This window comes from Gossypium hirsutum, chromosome D12 (genome assembly GCF_007990345.1).
Source record: "Gossypium hirsutum isolate 1008001.06 chromosome D12, Gossypium_hirsutum_v2.1, whole genome shotgun sequence".
In the NCBI taxonomy this organism is placed as follows: Eukaryota; Viridiplantae; Streptophyta; class Magnoliopsida; order Malvales; family Malvaceae; genus Gossypium; species Gossypium hirsutum.
The window spans coordinates 44,101,552-44,115,911 of NC_053448.1; the positions used below are offsets into that span (position 1 = coordinate 44,101,552).

The following is a 14,360-nucleotide window of genomic DNA, read 5'->3' on the forward strand; positions in this document are numbered from 1 at the left end:
ATTGTTAACCAAAAAAAATACATAATTTTCAGTTAATTCGGTTAACCGACCTTATTAACCGAAAAAATTTCGGTTCGGTTAATTTTAAAAAAAAAAATCGGTTCGGTTAACGGTTAAAATTTTTGGAAGGTCGGTTAATTCGATTATAGTAATTTCAGGTCGGTTAACCGGTCGGTTAACCGAATGAACACCCCTAGAGCTGCCCCTTCAACCCTATTAGAATAAACCCAGTTTTATTGTATGTAATTTAATATATGTATTATAGTAAAATTTTTATCCAAAAATAAAAAATTTAGTTACGTGGATAAATTTAATAGGCGACAATTGTCATCATATAATAATGACACGTGTAATGCATCAATTTGTTGTCTAATTGATTCAGCCAAAACCATATAAAGCAGTCAAATATCATCTTCAATAAATTTTGTAATTATAGCAATTTGACCTATGATTTATTTTTCTGTTTTTTCTAGAGAATTAACTTATATAAAATGTAAAATATATTGAAAGAAAATATTTTTCAATTTTTTAACATTAAAGGTGTAATTTTTTGGTAAAATAAAGTTAATGAAGGAAATAAATTATTTTATTAAATAAATATAATAAATATTAGATAGACTATGGTATAAATTTCAAAATTTATAAATAAAAAACCTTTTTCATAATTAAAAATTTTCAAAAAATTTTGAAATAAATAAATTTTTATAATGTTTCACATTTTTCTTTTGGAATTGATTCTGAATATTTTTGAAATAATAAATGTATTCCATAATTTGCTATCACTATATTTTTGGCATGTTAAAAATTCTTTCACTATTAATGCAATTTAAATAGAAATATAAATATCTTGTAGTATACATGTAGGGAAAGATATTTTGGAAAGCTATCTACATCATAATTATATATATATATATATGACTTTAAAAGAAAAAGGCAGTTCCATATAAAAGAAAAAAGTGAGATTCAATTACTTGAATAAGGATGGGACATCGATATGGCTATGGATTTGGAACCTGAGTCGATGCTTTCCTCGAACGACAGACTCTTGGGTGGTTTGGTAGGTGCTTTTAGTGTCTCGGGTTGCAATTTAAAGTCCGTGACCATAGCACAAAGTATATTTTATGGAGGTCTATTAGTTAGATGAGAATCATTTGACTCGCGAAAACTGATCCGATTTAAAGAACTGATGAAGAAGTCTATCCATTTAAAGCCTGGGTGGCTCAATAAAACAGATGTGAAAAGTTAGGGTCTGTTTGATTGCCAGTAAAATATTTTCCGTAAAATAATTTCTAGAAAATATTTTACTTTTCTGTAAAATGATTTACTAGAAAATATTTTCTGGTGTTTGATTAAATCTGTGTAAAATATTTTTTGCTGTTTGACAGATTTTCTGAAAATATTTTCTGGAAAAGTTATTTTTACATATATTAATATATATTAATAAATTTTTATGTTTTAAATTTTTTACATATATTGCAATGATTTATTTATAATAATAGTCAATTATTAAGCTACAATATTAATTGTTATAAATTGAAAAAAACTAATATCAAATAAATTATTTGTAATTGTGTTAAAAAACAAGTATTGAATAATTATAAATTGCTTCGAAACCACAATAAGTACTAGAAATAATATTATCCAAATACATAATTAGTAGTACACCACATGTAACAACATTGTCCAAGTGCATAATATTACACCACATAAAAGAATCAATATCTTCAACCCTGAGAAAATTTTTGAAGCCAAATTTTATGTGGTTACTGCTCTATTTCTTGCCAACTGGAATAGCCACCCTTTTAGAAAGATATTGATACAACATGCGGTGTCTTGATTCTTTCTCTATTTATGAAGTTTATTTATGAAGTTTATTTGTACAAGAGATATCTGAAAATGCGTAGAACTAGAAGAAAAAAACAAAAATTAGAAACAACGTTGTTACTTCCTGTCATAATGAATCTTTTATCAGTTGAACTGGTTCTTTGATGAAACATTTTCCTTGGTTTTCTGAATCTTCAAAACCTTCTTCACTATCTTCTGTTCTTCAACCAAAAAGGCCCGAATAATCCTATAAAAAACCATTGACATTTCCGTAAATTATTCATCAAGTGTTAAGGTCTAAATAATTCACATTTGAAGCATCTGTCATTGTCCTAAAAAGAAGAAAAATTACTAAGGCATGAACTATTAATATTATTTTCGAATAGATCAAAGCACACCTCTCCCTGACTGCACTGCCAGATAACACACCACCATAGGCACGGTTCACAGTCCTCCTGTTCCTAGGTAACCTAGACCTCTTGTATTCCACAGGTCTCAAGTGAGGAATCTGCACATTGGGCAATACCATATACATCAAAAAGATAGAATATTATGATCAAATGAGAAAATAAACATGTTAAATATCAGTTAGCAAAGTGAAACATGATAGTAAGCAATGGAATTTTGGCATATACCTTGAGAAATTAATCATTTTTCGTGAAGTATAATAAATGCCTCTATAACAGCTCCTGCAATAGGAATGCAAGTTCAGAACACAAACTTACCCTACTGTTATTTGAACAAATGTAAATGCCTAATTATTATTTCTATGATTATCACTACTATTATTACTGCCATATGTACAATGCAAAGAAAACAAATGAGGTAACAAGTAAAACAGGTCACAGGTTGGAACTTTACACATAATTTAAAGACTTTGAACATTAGCTAGATTTCACTTTTACTAGATAAAAAACTTATCTTACGACTTAGCTGCTCATCGAGGGTGAAACATTCTCTAGTCCAGTCACAAGAAGCCCCAAGTCTCTTAATCTGATTAGTAATGGTCCCACCATACCTGAAATTGAAAAGAAAAAAGACCAGCAATGAACAAAAAATAGATAAAACATACAAAACAAAATAGTACCTATATGAAACCTTAATGGTCAAATATGAACAATAAACACCAGAAATTAAGCAACGGGTTAAAGCAATAAAACTCCGTAAGTATCAGTATTTGGAAGGAGAAGAAGTAGAATTTATTGAAGTTGTGAACCCCCCTCAAGCCATTTCTTCATTAACAACAAAAACACAATAGACGATATGTACAAAGTAACAGATTCAAAATCAGCAAAGAACAGCAGAAAAACCAAGTATGCAAATAATTTAAGGGAAGACATACTTCTCTTTCCACTCCCAAACTCGTTTTTCAAATTCATCTCTGCCCAGTTCTACCCTTTTTATTCCTTCAGAAGCCAACATTCTTTCCACAACCAACTGGGAAAAGAAAAGTAAAATAGGTTCAATTATATATTCCCATTCAACAGGATACAACATATATACTCATTCTCTACACAGAACATTATGTATAAAGATGGCAGAATATAAATCAACAACAAAGATGAAAACGAAGAAAAGCAAGAACCAGACCCGATCTAGAAATCAAATCAGTGAAAATTAACAGAAAAATACCTGTTGATGACAGAGAGAGAACCACTGCTTCTGGGTTTTCTTTTCTTGACTGTGCCTGCCAATTTTTTAGGGTTTCTTCAAAATAGAAGAAAGGCCAACGGTCGACAGAGATGACGGACAGAGATGGTGAGGGGAGGTGATGAACGGAGATGAAGATATGGAAAAAAATTTGCTTAGAAGAGAAAGGAGAAAGGAAAATGTCTTACGGTAGAGAAATGGGTAAGACAATTTCCAAAAAAAAGCTTTAGACTTTACCGTGTTTGTAAAATGCTTTCCTATGGGAATTCATTTTCCACAAAACAAACACCGAAAATTTTGGAAAATGTTTTCCGAAAAATATTTTACAGCAATCAAACAGACCTTTAAGCTACCTTAATAAATAAGGAAATTAATATTAAAAGATTAAAGAGAATAATGTATAATATGATTTGATTTGATTGTATAATCTTGTAAATCCCTTAATTGTGGGGATAAGCTTCACCTCAACTGTTGATGTAAATTAGCTAGACCATTAGATTTGGGGGAGTTCGACTATAAATAGAGACTTTCCCTCTCAGTTGTAAATCATCTATTGTTTTGAATTTTTTGAGAGTGAATACTAAATTGAGAGCATTTACTCAAACACATCTCGTGTATTATTTTTCTATGCCTATTATGTTCTTTTGAGCACTTTTTTGGCTTGTGTTGCTTCCTCTATATAAATTGGTGCCCTAAAGGATTCCGCAGAATCCTCACTTTGTGAGAGTTAAACTGACTTAGGCACATTTGAAATAAAGGAATCATCTAAGGCCGCACGGATTGCAAGACTAAAGTTTTAGCCCCGTGACACTAGGGCGTTAGAGACCCAGTCCAACATTAGAGATGTCGAAGAAATCTAATTGTTAGAAGGGGATATCATAAGATCCATGGTGAATGGAATCCCTGCGATTAACTTTTTTGAAAAAGTCGATCAACTTTTGATGAAAGACATGGTGACCATGGTGGTAATCAAGCTTTTAGGTCGTTTCATTAGATATAATACCTTGCAAAATAAAATTAGTAGTTTATGAAGGCCTTCCTCACTGTTTGATCTAATGGACATATAAAACGAATATTTTCTAGCAAAATTCCAGAACAAATAAGATTTTGAGAAATTTTTGTCTTAAGGACCATGGATTATTTACGAGCAATACTTCACAGTGCAACATTAGAGTCTGAATTTTAACCCGATGAATACTCGGGTGTTGTTAAAGCATGGATTAAATTTCCAGGTCTCTTAGATTTCTTGTACAAATGGAGGATTCTTGAAGAAACTGATGGGACAATTGGTAAGGTTACAAAATTGGGTTTCAACACAGACAGTGGAACAAAAGGAAAATTTGTTCGGCTGCCAGTTTATGTGGACCTTGACAATTCATTGATCTCTTAGATGTTGATCAATGGAACTATCCAACGAGTAGAATTTGAATCAATTTCGATGGTGCGCTTTAGTTGTGGACGATATGGCCATGTGAGAAAGATGTGTCCAAAAAAAGCTACTGAAACAAGCCAATCGGAGGTGGAGGTTCTGACGGTGGCGAACGAGAATTCAGTTGGGGATTTGGTGGCGTAAGGGCCCTGGATGGTTATCAATAGGAAATCTCGGTGGAGTTCAAGGCCGAATTGTAGTCAACAGGCTTTTGTTTTAGGATCTGAGGGAATGAGTCTAGATTTAGGACTTTATCTTTCAGCATTAATAGTGGTAATAAGTGGGGGTTGAAGGGTCGAAGATTTCTACCGAAAATCTAAAACGTATGGCTTCTCCTAAAAGGGCATTACAAAGGGTTTTATTCCAGAAAGTAAAGGAGAAGGCCCATCAAAAAATAAAAATAATAAGGAAATGAACTTGGCTGTTGGTGCACAATGTGGGTCAGTGTTGACTGTGGCCCATTTGGCCTTTTATAACCCAAATCTGGGTATAGAAGAACGACAAGCTAAAGAGATAGGCAATCAGCCCATTAGTCCCTCCATTTTTATTTTCACTGAAAGTGGGGAAGCTCACCCTAATATTTCCTATGTTAACTTTAATGTAACAGTTGTCAATGAAAATATTAAGGAGTTTTGTGTTGACAATAAGCTTAATACTATAGAGATGATTTCTAACTCAACAACTTTTTTAAATCCTATTTTTTTAGGACCAAGTGGGATGGATGTTCCTTTGAAAGAAGGAGTGCTTGACCCAAGTAAGCATTTGACCATTTCTTTTAAGGAAAAATTCACTGTAATGGAAGGAAAAGTTTTAAAGGTAAATAACCTGATAAAGTTAGTGAAGGGCATTCATGCTGATAGAGGACGTGGGAATGGTGGAAAAAAATTATTCAAATAGGAATGGAAAGTTTTTGAATATGACTCTTCGAGGTCATGGAGAAAGATCCAAGGCTTCAGGGAATTCATGTTTTCCTCTTTCGGACACAATGAACTCTATGGCTGAACTTATTAGTTCCCAAATTGATATTGTTGGTGACACGAGAGCTCAATCAAGGAATGAAAAAGGCTTGGAAAGTTTGTCTTCTGCTAAATAGTAAAGGTTATTCTCTTTTCCTTTAACTCTTGTATTTTTTATGAATTTATAAATTTTTCCGTGGAATTGTCAAGGTTGCACAAGTATAAAATTTCCCCATATCTTTTTGGAGTATAATTTGGAATATAAACCGAATACCATGAGCTTTTTGAAAACGAGAGTTACTTGAACAAATGCATATAATATCATTGACAAGTTAGGCTTTCAATTTTCTCATCGTGTAGAAGCTATTGGATTTTTTAGTGGTATTTGAGTTGGTTGGAAGGATTTGGTTCAAGTTGAGGTGGTTCATAATCATCCCCAATTTATTCTAATTTGTGTCATTGATCATTCTCATTGCTAACCTATTTATATCACTTTTGTGTATGGAAGTCTTGATCGATATAAACGGAAATTTCTCTAGGAATGGCTTAAGGCTATTATGCTTGTGGGGGGTCCCTTGGCTCACTATTAGGGATTTTAATGTCATTCTTTCGACTAATGAGAAGAGAGGTGGACAGATTAGAGGAATGAGGTTTCCGCTTTGTGATAATTTCTTAAAGTCTACCAATGTTCATGATTTGGGTTTTCAGGGCCCACAATTCACTTGGTGTAGATGGGAGATTTTTGAGAGGCTTGATAGAGCCATTGGGAATGATGCATGGTTGAATGTTTTCCCTATTTTTTGGTTACTCATCTTCTAAGGATTAAGTCTAACCACAGATTGCTCTTTCTTTCCTTAAAACTTAAGGTTAGAACTTCAAAGGAACGACCTTTTTGATTTCTAGCTAGGTGACTTGAACATCCAACCTTTTTGGGTTTTGGTAAAGGTCAGTGGGGATCTAATGGTAATTTGGCAGGATGCCTTTCAAGTTTTTCTTTAGGGTTTAAAGAGTAGAATAAAACTGTTTATGGGCATATTGGAACATACAAAAGGCATCTGCTGAATAAGCTTTCTAATATACAAAACAGGACAAAGCTTTTTTTATTCTAGTAGTCTTCTTCAATCTGAAATGGAAGTTCGGGAGGAATTAGAAAGTGTTCTTCATCATGAGGAACTCTTATGGAAGCAGAAAACCCGATATGAATGGCTAAATTTGGGTGATCGAAATACCAAGTTTTTTCACTGCTGTACCTTACAAAGAAGGAAACATAATCGTAATATTACTCTGAAGAATGGTAGTGGTGAATAGATATATGATGCTGAAGCCCTTCAACTTGAAGCAATTAATTTATTTTAGAAGTTATATGGCGAACAACCTGGACCCATGGGTATTTTACCCCTTAGCTCATTCCTTAGTCTTGAGCAATGTGATGTTTAGATTCTTGGAAAGGAAGTGTCAGATGATGAAATTAAAGCAGTATTGTTTGATATGGCCCCTTTAAAAGCTCCAGGAAGTGATGGCTTTTAGGCCCTTTTATTCTAGAACCAATCCAAGTGGATCATGGAAACAATCCAATTGATAATCATGGTTGTTTCCATGAACTTGATTGTTTCCATGATTAACACTTGTCGACAAGTGATAAACAACAATCAAGTTCAATTCTTCGTAAAAATGTTGCTTATCACCACTAATCTTTTCATCCATAGCTTCCCCATTCTTGTTTTGAAGGCATTTATCCTTCAAATGTCCATAAGTACCACAGTGATAGCAAATAATTGGTAGAGACTCATATTTTACACGATGAATTCTTTTAGCTATCCTGATTTTCAAAACAAGAGGTTTAAGCAAGTTGACGTGCACAACAAATCCTGCAAATTGGCCTCGTGATCCCTTGTCAATTTGGAGATCAATCTTTATGAATGTGTCAATCATTTCTCCAATTTCATGGAGAATGCTCTTTTTGTATAACGTTCCTGACAATCCCGGTATACAAATCCATGCAACAACTTTGTGGAGGTATGATTGTAGCGTTGTGAAACTAGGAAACCGTGGTTGAACTATCAAATAGTGTCCAAAGATCACCCATTGACCCTTGGATAGAATATTCGTATAATCCTCCATTGACTCAAACTTTGCCAAGAAATAGTCATTCTTGACATCCATCAATTGAAATCTGTGTCGGTTTCCATAAGGAACACATTTTTTTCCATAAGGCATTATATCCAATCATCCTCCCAAGCAATTTTACAACTACCATTCTGGCCATACTTTTTTCAAAGTGAATAAACACGTTCAGAAAAATCAATGGATGAAACATTATCCACTATCTCTTTTTTGACATCTTCCTCTGTTAGTTCAATATCATCCTCAACCCAGGATTCCTTTTTAGATTCAGTCTCTAGTGATGAATTCAATACCATGTTTCTAAAGGAAACCTTTTTAGGGACATCAAAATCCATCTGAACAGCCTCCCCTCCTCATCTGGCGGCTCATCCTCCTTTCGTCGGACCTTCTTAATAACCTTACCAATGCTCTCGTTCATGACCTGTAACATTTTGAAATCTTATTAATAAAAGTTATTAAATCAAAACTGTAATAGCCCAATATTGCCCGACCCGATAAATAAGTAAAACCAATACAAAAACAAAATTAAAAACCCAATTAGCCTAAGCCCAATACCCTAGCCCAACTAGCCTAAACCAGAAATCAGCGAACCCTGGCAGCATTCAGCCTCCACCGCCGCAGCAGAGCCAAGCCTCCTCCTCGCGCATGGTGCGTCTGCACGCGTGTAGTGCCTCCGTGCCAAATCCACGTGAGCCTCCGTACTTGCTCCAGGCTGGTATTGTACCTACACAATAGAAGCAACAAACCAGCGACGCAAAGAAAAACAAAAAATAGCAACCAAATAACGAAATAGCAGAAGGGGGATTTTTGTATTTCTATTCTATTTTTTTCGGCTATATAAGCCAAGATTCAAACCATGTATGAGGTTACACACGGATACAAAAAAGGGCAGAGAATCGAATGTAAAAAAAAGAGGGAGGCAGATTGTATCAAAAAAAAATCAATACAAAAAAGGTTGTTTTTTTCATTCGGTTTTCCGATTGCTTTTCTTTTTTGTTTGTTTTGTTATTTCATACATATACAAGAATATATATAGAACAAGGAAAAGAAAAAAGGAAAAGGGTTGATAAACCTTACCTGGATCGGTGCGTTGCCGAATCCCACCTCCGTTCAGGCCAAGATTGAATAGGCAGGGGGTTTTCGACACTGAAGCGACGCAGAGGGGGTGAAGGCTAATGTCTGTTTGTTAACATATGTTTTTAGGGTTTAAAGGGGGTTTTATTTGGTGCATAAAATGGTGCCGTATTGGTCGTTTGATAGCCCTCGACCCGCGCGGTGACCGGACCCGAGGGGAGGATCCGCGCGTTTTGGGTCTGAGGGGCTATTTGCGCATTGAATCCCTCTGCATTTTGTTTTCACTTCAATTTGGTTTTTCTTAAGTTCTTAATTGCTGCCTTATGTCTGATTCGGATTCCAATTGGATCCACGAGCGAACGATGTCGTTTTATCAATTGGATCTAAATGTTCTAATTTTGCATTTAATTGCTACATTGGTCCTTGTATTTTAAGTAGATTTTAAATTCGCCCTTTCAGATTTTTGTTTAATCTTAATGTAATGATTTTAACTATTATTATTGTTTCATTTTCTCTTTAATTACATTATTATTATTATTATTATTTTCTTCTCTTCTTTAAATTATGTTTTATTTCTAATTTAGTTTTTATTAATTTAATTTTAAATCTAATTAGTGCATATTTTTGACATGGTTTTTTAGGATCTAGTATTATTTATTGTTTAATCTTAACATTGCTTTAAATTTATCCTTAGTTTTATTTTGATATCATATACTATTATTTTAAATTATTATTGACATGTTTTAAATTTATCATACATTTTTATATATCTATTATATATTTTTATCTTCAAACTTGACATATTACTATTTGATTTGTTATTTATCAATATGTATATTTTTATAAAGATTTTGGTATAATTTGTATATATTTTAATGTTTTGTTTAGGTTATAGCTTAAAATTCATTTTTGTATATCTATATGCTAAATGTTTGTATAAATCTTTATACAATTTTCTTAAGGTTGTTATTCTCTTATTTCAAGTTTATTTTGAGTCCATGCGTGCAATTTATTTTAAAACTTTTATATGTAGGACATTTTTTCATTCTTTATTATCTTGGTGTATTTTTAATTGATGATAGATTTGTTTAGCTTTTGAACATCAATGTTGATATTTGTATAACACTTATTTATTTGTTTTAGTTTAAGTTTAGATTGTATTTCATATTCTATATTGTATGTATTGTTATCCAATCACGTTCCTTTTTACGAGAATTGTATTTTATTAATGCACTATAGTTGTTTTATTGCTTAATTCCTAAAAGCTCGATGTTCATAAGTTCTCGAAAGAATCGCGCCTTAACTTACTAGGCTTTGATTCTTCCCGATGAATTTAGATATTCGAGTGTTCAATTTATTAAAATCATTCAATTTTAAAACTAAGCATTTGAGATTTCAAAGTGTTGAATCCTAACTTAATGGATGTGACATTTTGCTATCTCGATTTTTAAAATAAAGGAAAAGTTTGATATTTGGAATCTTCGAAGGAATTGAGCCCTAACGTATTGGGTTCCAATTTTCCTCATTGAATCTAAATAATCGAAGATTTTCTTCAATCAAAACACATAAATAAAAGCTCATTCTCGGGAATTCGATACGCCGTGTCCTAATGTATTGGACATGACATGTTGATTCCTCAATATGAGAATTTTTAAAATAATAATAAAGGCAATATTCGATATTTAGGAATTTTGTGAAATCGAGCCCTAACTTACTGGGTCTTGATTTTCTCATTTAATCCAAATAATCGGATATCCTTCTCAAAACGCATAGGTCAAGAGATAAATTTAATTTTGAGGATTTAAAATGTTGCACTCAAACTTACTGAGTGTGACGATTTATTTCTTTGAAATAAGGGAATCTCATCGACCAATTTATTTTATTCAAATTTTCTTTTCCAAGGATCGCGTTTTAAAATCTTTTCAAAACTTCGACATTAAGACATTAAACAATTTATTCGATACCAATTTTGGGCGTTACGAGGGTGCTAACCCTTTCTCGTGCGTAACCGACTCCCGAACCTGTTTTCTCAAAATTCGCAGACCTAAAATTATTTTCAAGGTGATCCGATCACACCACAATAAAAGATTGGTGGCGACTCCCATTCTTATTTTTAAAAGTCGATCCCCGTTTTTCAAATAAAAAAGAATGGTTTCGACAAAAAACTGTCAAACTTTTACATTTAAAATTTCCAAAAAAAAAACGGCATGGTAACTATTTTTAATAATTGTTACTTACAATTCTTTTTAATGGCATTTAATTATTTTTATTTGGTTTACTTCATATATATTTTAGAGTCCATGTTTGGGGTTATCCCTCCCTACAATGTTTGTTCCCAAGGTTCGAACCTGAGTCTTCCTCTTAAGAGTGCAATATGTCTTATCATTACACCAACCACTTGTTGATAATTTATGGCATTTAATTCAATATCATGCTTTTCAATATTCTAATTTCTGATATATTGCCGAATTAAAATTTGAAATTAGTGCAATTTCGAAGGTCAATCATTAATTTAATGTTTCCTAAAATACATCTTTAACATTAGTATACGCATTATTTTTTGGCCATGAAATTTATAAAATATTTCTTCAATTAGGGAATTATTTGGTTTCACATTTAACCATATACAATTATGGTAATTTATGGAAACCTATATAAATCAATATTTGTCAACATCTTCCCATCATTATCTCATTTGATGAATTTTCCCATTAGTATTTCACAACCAATTATTCATAGCATATTAAATTCATATAACTTTTTATGTTTTATATCAATGGAGTAAACAACCTAATTTTTATTTAGATTAAAGGGTTGGAACTTTTCAACCACCAATTACAATTACACTAATATATCTGATTTATTATAACTAAAATACTTTCTACCATAAAACTAAAAAAATAGCATATTTTAATTATAACACAATTGACCCGTACATCGCACGAGACATCAAACTAATTATGTATATAAAACTTTGATTGTGTTTCAAATGTGAATATAAAACTTTGATTTTGATCTACTTGTACACATTTAAAAAATAAATAAGTACTTGGATTTATTTTCATATTTGATAGGCATAATCATTTCTATAAACATAAAATGACATTTGTAATAGCCCGATTTTAGGCTTAGTCGGAACAGTGGTTTCGGGACCACAAATCCGACGAAAAAAAAAATGTAATGGCTTGAATTTTCAGAGGTGTCGGAACGGTGATTCGAGATCACTAAATTCGACAAATGGGTAGAAAATATTATTAATTTAGTAAGTATAAGTTAAATATGAAGTTAGGAAAATTTTTGAAATAGTGAATAGTACACTAGAAATAAATATTAAAATAATTAGAATCGAAATGAGGTATCAAGACCTCGGGGATTTTAAACTGAGCCATAAATATTTTTATAAATATTCATGGAGTGTTAAAAAGTTAGTATTAAAGTTTCGTTAAGAAATTTTAAAGTTCCGATAATTAATTGAACAAAAAGGACTAAATTGTAACAAATGCAAAATTTTGGGAAATGATTAAATAGCTTAAATGATAAAAGGAAGAGGGCTTTAAAGGCAAATAGACCCAAGGTCTATTTGGGCTGGACGGCAGAGGCATGAAATCAGCAAGAAAGTAAGGAGAATTAAGGGCAAAATTGGAAAATTGCAAAATTTGCTTAATAAAGTTAGGACCCAAGTGGAATTATCTAGATTTCTCTTCATTTTTCTGAATTCTCATCAGCTAAAACACCATGGAAGGGCTTCTTCAAGCTGGTTCTTCATATTTTTATTACAAGTAAGTTCAATTCTTGACTATTTCTTGAAATTTTTGTATTTTTATGACTTTTACAACTAGGCCCACTTGTTAAATCCATTAGTTTTTGATTTTATGAAAGAAGTTGAAAGTTGATATGAATATGTGCTGGAAGTATATGATGATTTAGCATGAAATTAGAGCTTTAAATTGTTCATATGCTGATTTTATTGAAAGAATTGAATAGAAAGTGAATGTTTGGGACCTAATAGTAAAAGAGTTTGAAGATAGAGTTATATGTGGAAATTCTGAATTTCAATAGTTGTGTAACAACTTATAATGTCTAGTAAAGTACTAATTGAGAAAATTAGATTAATTGAGGGGTTAATTGAGAAAAGACCGAATTGTATAAACTGTGAAATTTGGGGCAAAATGGAAATCAACATTTTGCACTAAAGCAGTTTTAGACAGCAGCAGTAGTGTAACTTTGAAAAATCACCAAAAATTGTAGAGATTGAATTAGAGGATGAATAAAATATGAAACTAAAGCTTATTGAGTCTAGTTTCTTATAAAAGAAATGATGGGAGCAATGGAATTGTAAATCATGAGATATAATAGATTTTGTGAGACAAGGTCAGAATGAATTCGGGTTCCCCTGTTCTGACTTTGGAAAATCATTAAAAATTGTACAAAAATGATTATGAGTTATAGTTTATATGGTTAGAATCCTTAATGAGTCTATTTTTAGAAGAAACAAGCTAAAACATCATCCGAATTCTGTACAATGAGATAATTAATTTTTAGTGAAGAGTGGTCGGAACTGTCAGACAGCGAAACAGGGGAAATTTTAAAGAATAAACTGTACTATTTGACTGAACCAAAAATTATGAAAATTTTATGGTATGAAGATATGTGAGTCTAGTTTCAGGGAAAATTAACGGATCTTAATTTGGAGCTCTGTAGCTCCGGATAAAAATAATTTAGTGACTCTGACTCGGATAAACAGCTTTGAATATACATGTTAGTGAATATTGAAATTATGGTTAATGTTGTTTAAGTGTGTTATACACATTAAGGATGTGGAATGGAGAGGAGGAGGAGGAAAATTGGGAAATATATGAATGATTCGTGTATAAATGGTCATATGTCAAAGTGATAAGTAATAGCTTCGGCTATACTTATCTGATCAAGTGACAAAGTGATAAGTGGTAGCTTTAGCTACACTTATCTGATCAAGTGACAAGTGGAAAGTGATAAGTAATAGCTTCGGCTATACTTATCTGATCAAGTGACAAGTGGAAAGTGATAAGTAATAGTTTCGGCTATACTTATCTGATCAAGTGACAAAGTGATAAGTGGTAGCTTTAGCTACACTTATCTGATCAAGTGACAAGTGGAAAGTGATAAGTAATAGCTTCGGCTATACTTATCTGATCAAGTGACAAAGTGATAAGTGATAGCTTCGGCTACACTTATCTGATCAAGTGACAAGTGAAAAGTGATAAGTGATAGCTTTAGCTACACTTATCTGATCAAGAGACAAAGTGATAAGTGGCTACACTTAT

General features: G+C 32.3%; 1 protein-coding gene and 1 long non-coding RNA gene across 7 annotated transcripts; both read right to left on the bottom strand.

Annotated features, from left to right (window-relative positions):
- Window positions 1-1,774: 1,774 nt before the first annotated feature.
- LOC107946049 (uncharacterized) lies at window positions 1,775-3,759 on the bottom strand. 2 transcript variants are annotated; one of them, XR_005921678.1, is made up of 5 exons: window positions 3,457-3,759; window positions 3,167-3,261; window positions 2,460-2,842; window positions 2,223-2,332; window positions 1,775-2,071 (listed from the first exon to the last, which is right to left on the bottom strand). It is a non-coding gene; the product is annotated as an uncharacterized lncRNA (long non-coding RNA). The 2 variants fall into 2 exon arrangements; XR_005921679.1 differs by having other exon boundaries at window positions 3,415-3,733.
- Window positions 3,760-6,944: 3,185 nt separating this feature from the next.
- Window positions 6,945-9,335, bottom strand: LOC107946050 (uncharacterized). 5 transcript variants are annotated; one of them, XM_041106828.1, is made up of 3 exons: window positions 9,061-9,176; window positions 8,575-8,707; window positions 6,945-8,404 (listed from the first exon to the last, which is right to left on the bottom strand). In XM_041106828.1, exon 3 carries the CDS (start codon window positions 8,074-8,076, stop codon window positions 7,393-7,395), a length of 684 nt encoding a protein of 227 aa, XP_040962762.1. In that variant the 5' UTR covers window positions 8,077-8,404; window positions 8,575-8,707; window positions 9,061-9,176; the 3' UTR covers window positions 6,945-7,392. The 5 variants fall into 5 exon arrangements, with proteins under 5 accessions (XP_040962762.1, XP_040962761.1, XP_016735719.1 ...); XM_041106827.1 differs by having other exon boundaries at window positions 8,539-8,707; XM_016880230.2 differs by having other exon boundaries at window positions 8,539-9,335.
- Window positions 9,336-14,360: the final 5,025 nt, after the last annotated feature.

Excerpts from the sequence above, each read along its gene's own strand:
- LOC107946050 (XM_016880230.2), bottom strand. The coding sequence starts at position 8,076 with ATGCCTTATGGAAAAAAATGTGTTCCTTATGGAAACCGACACAGATTT.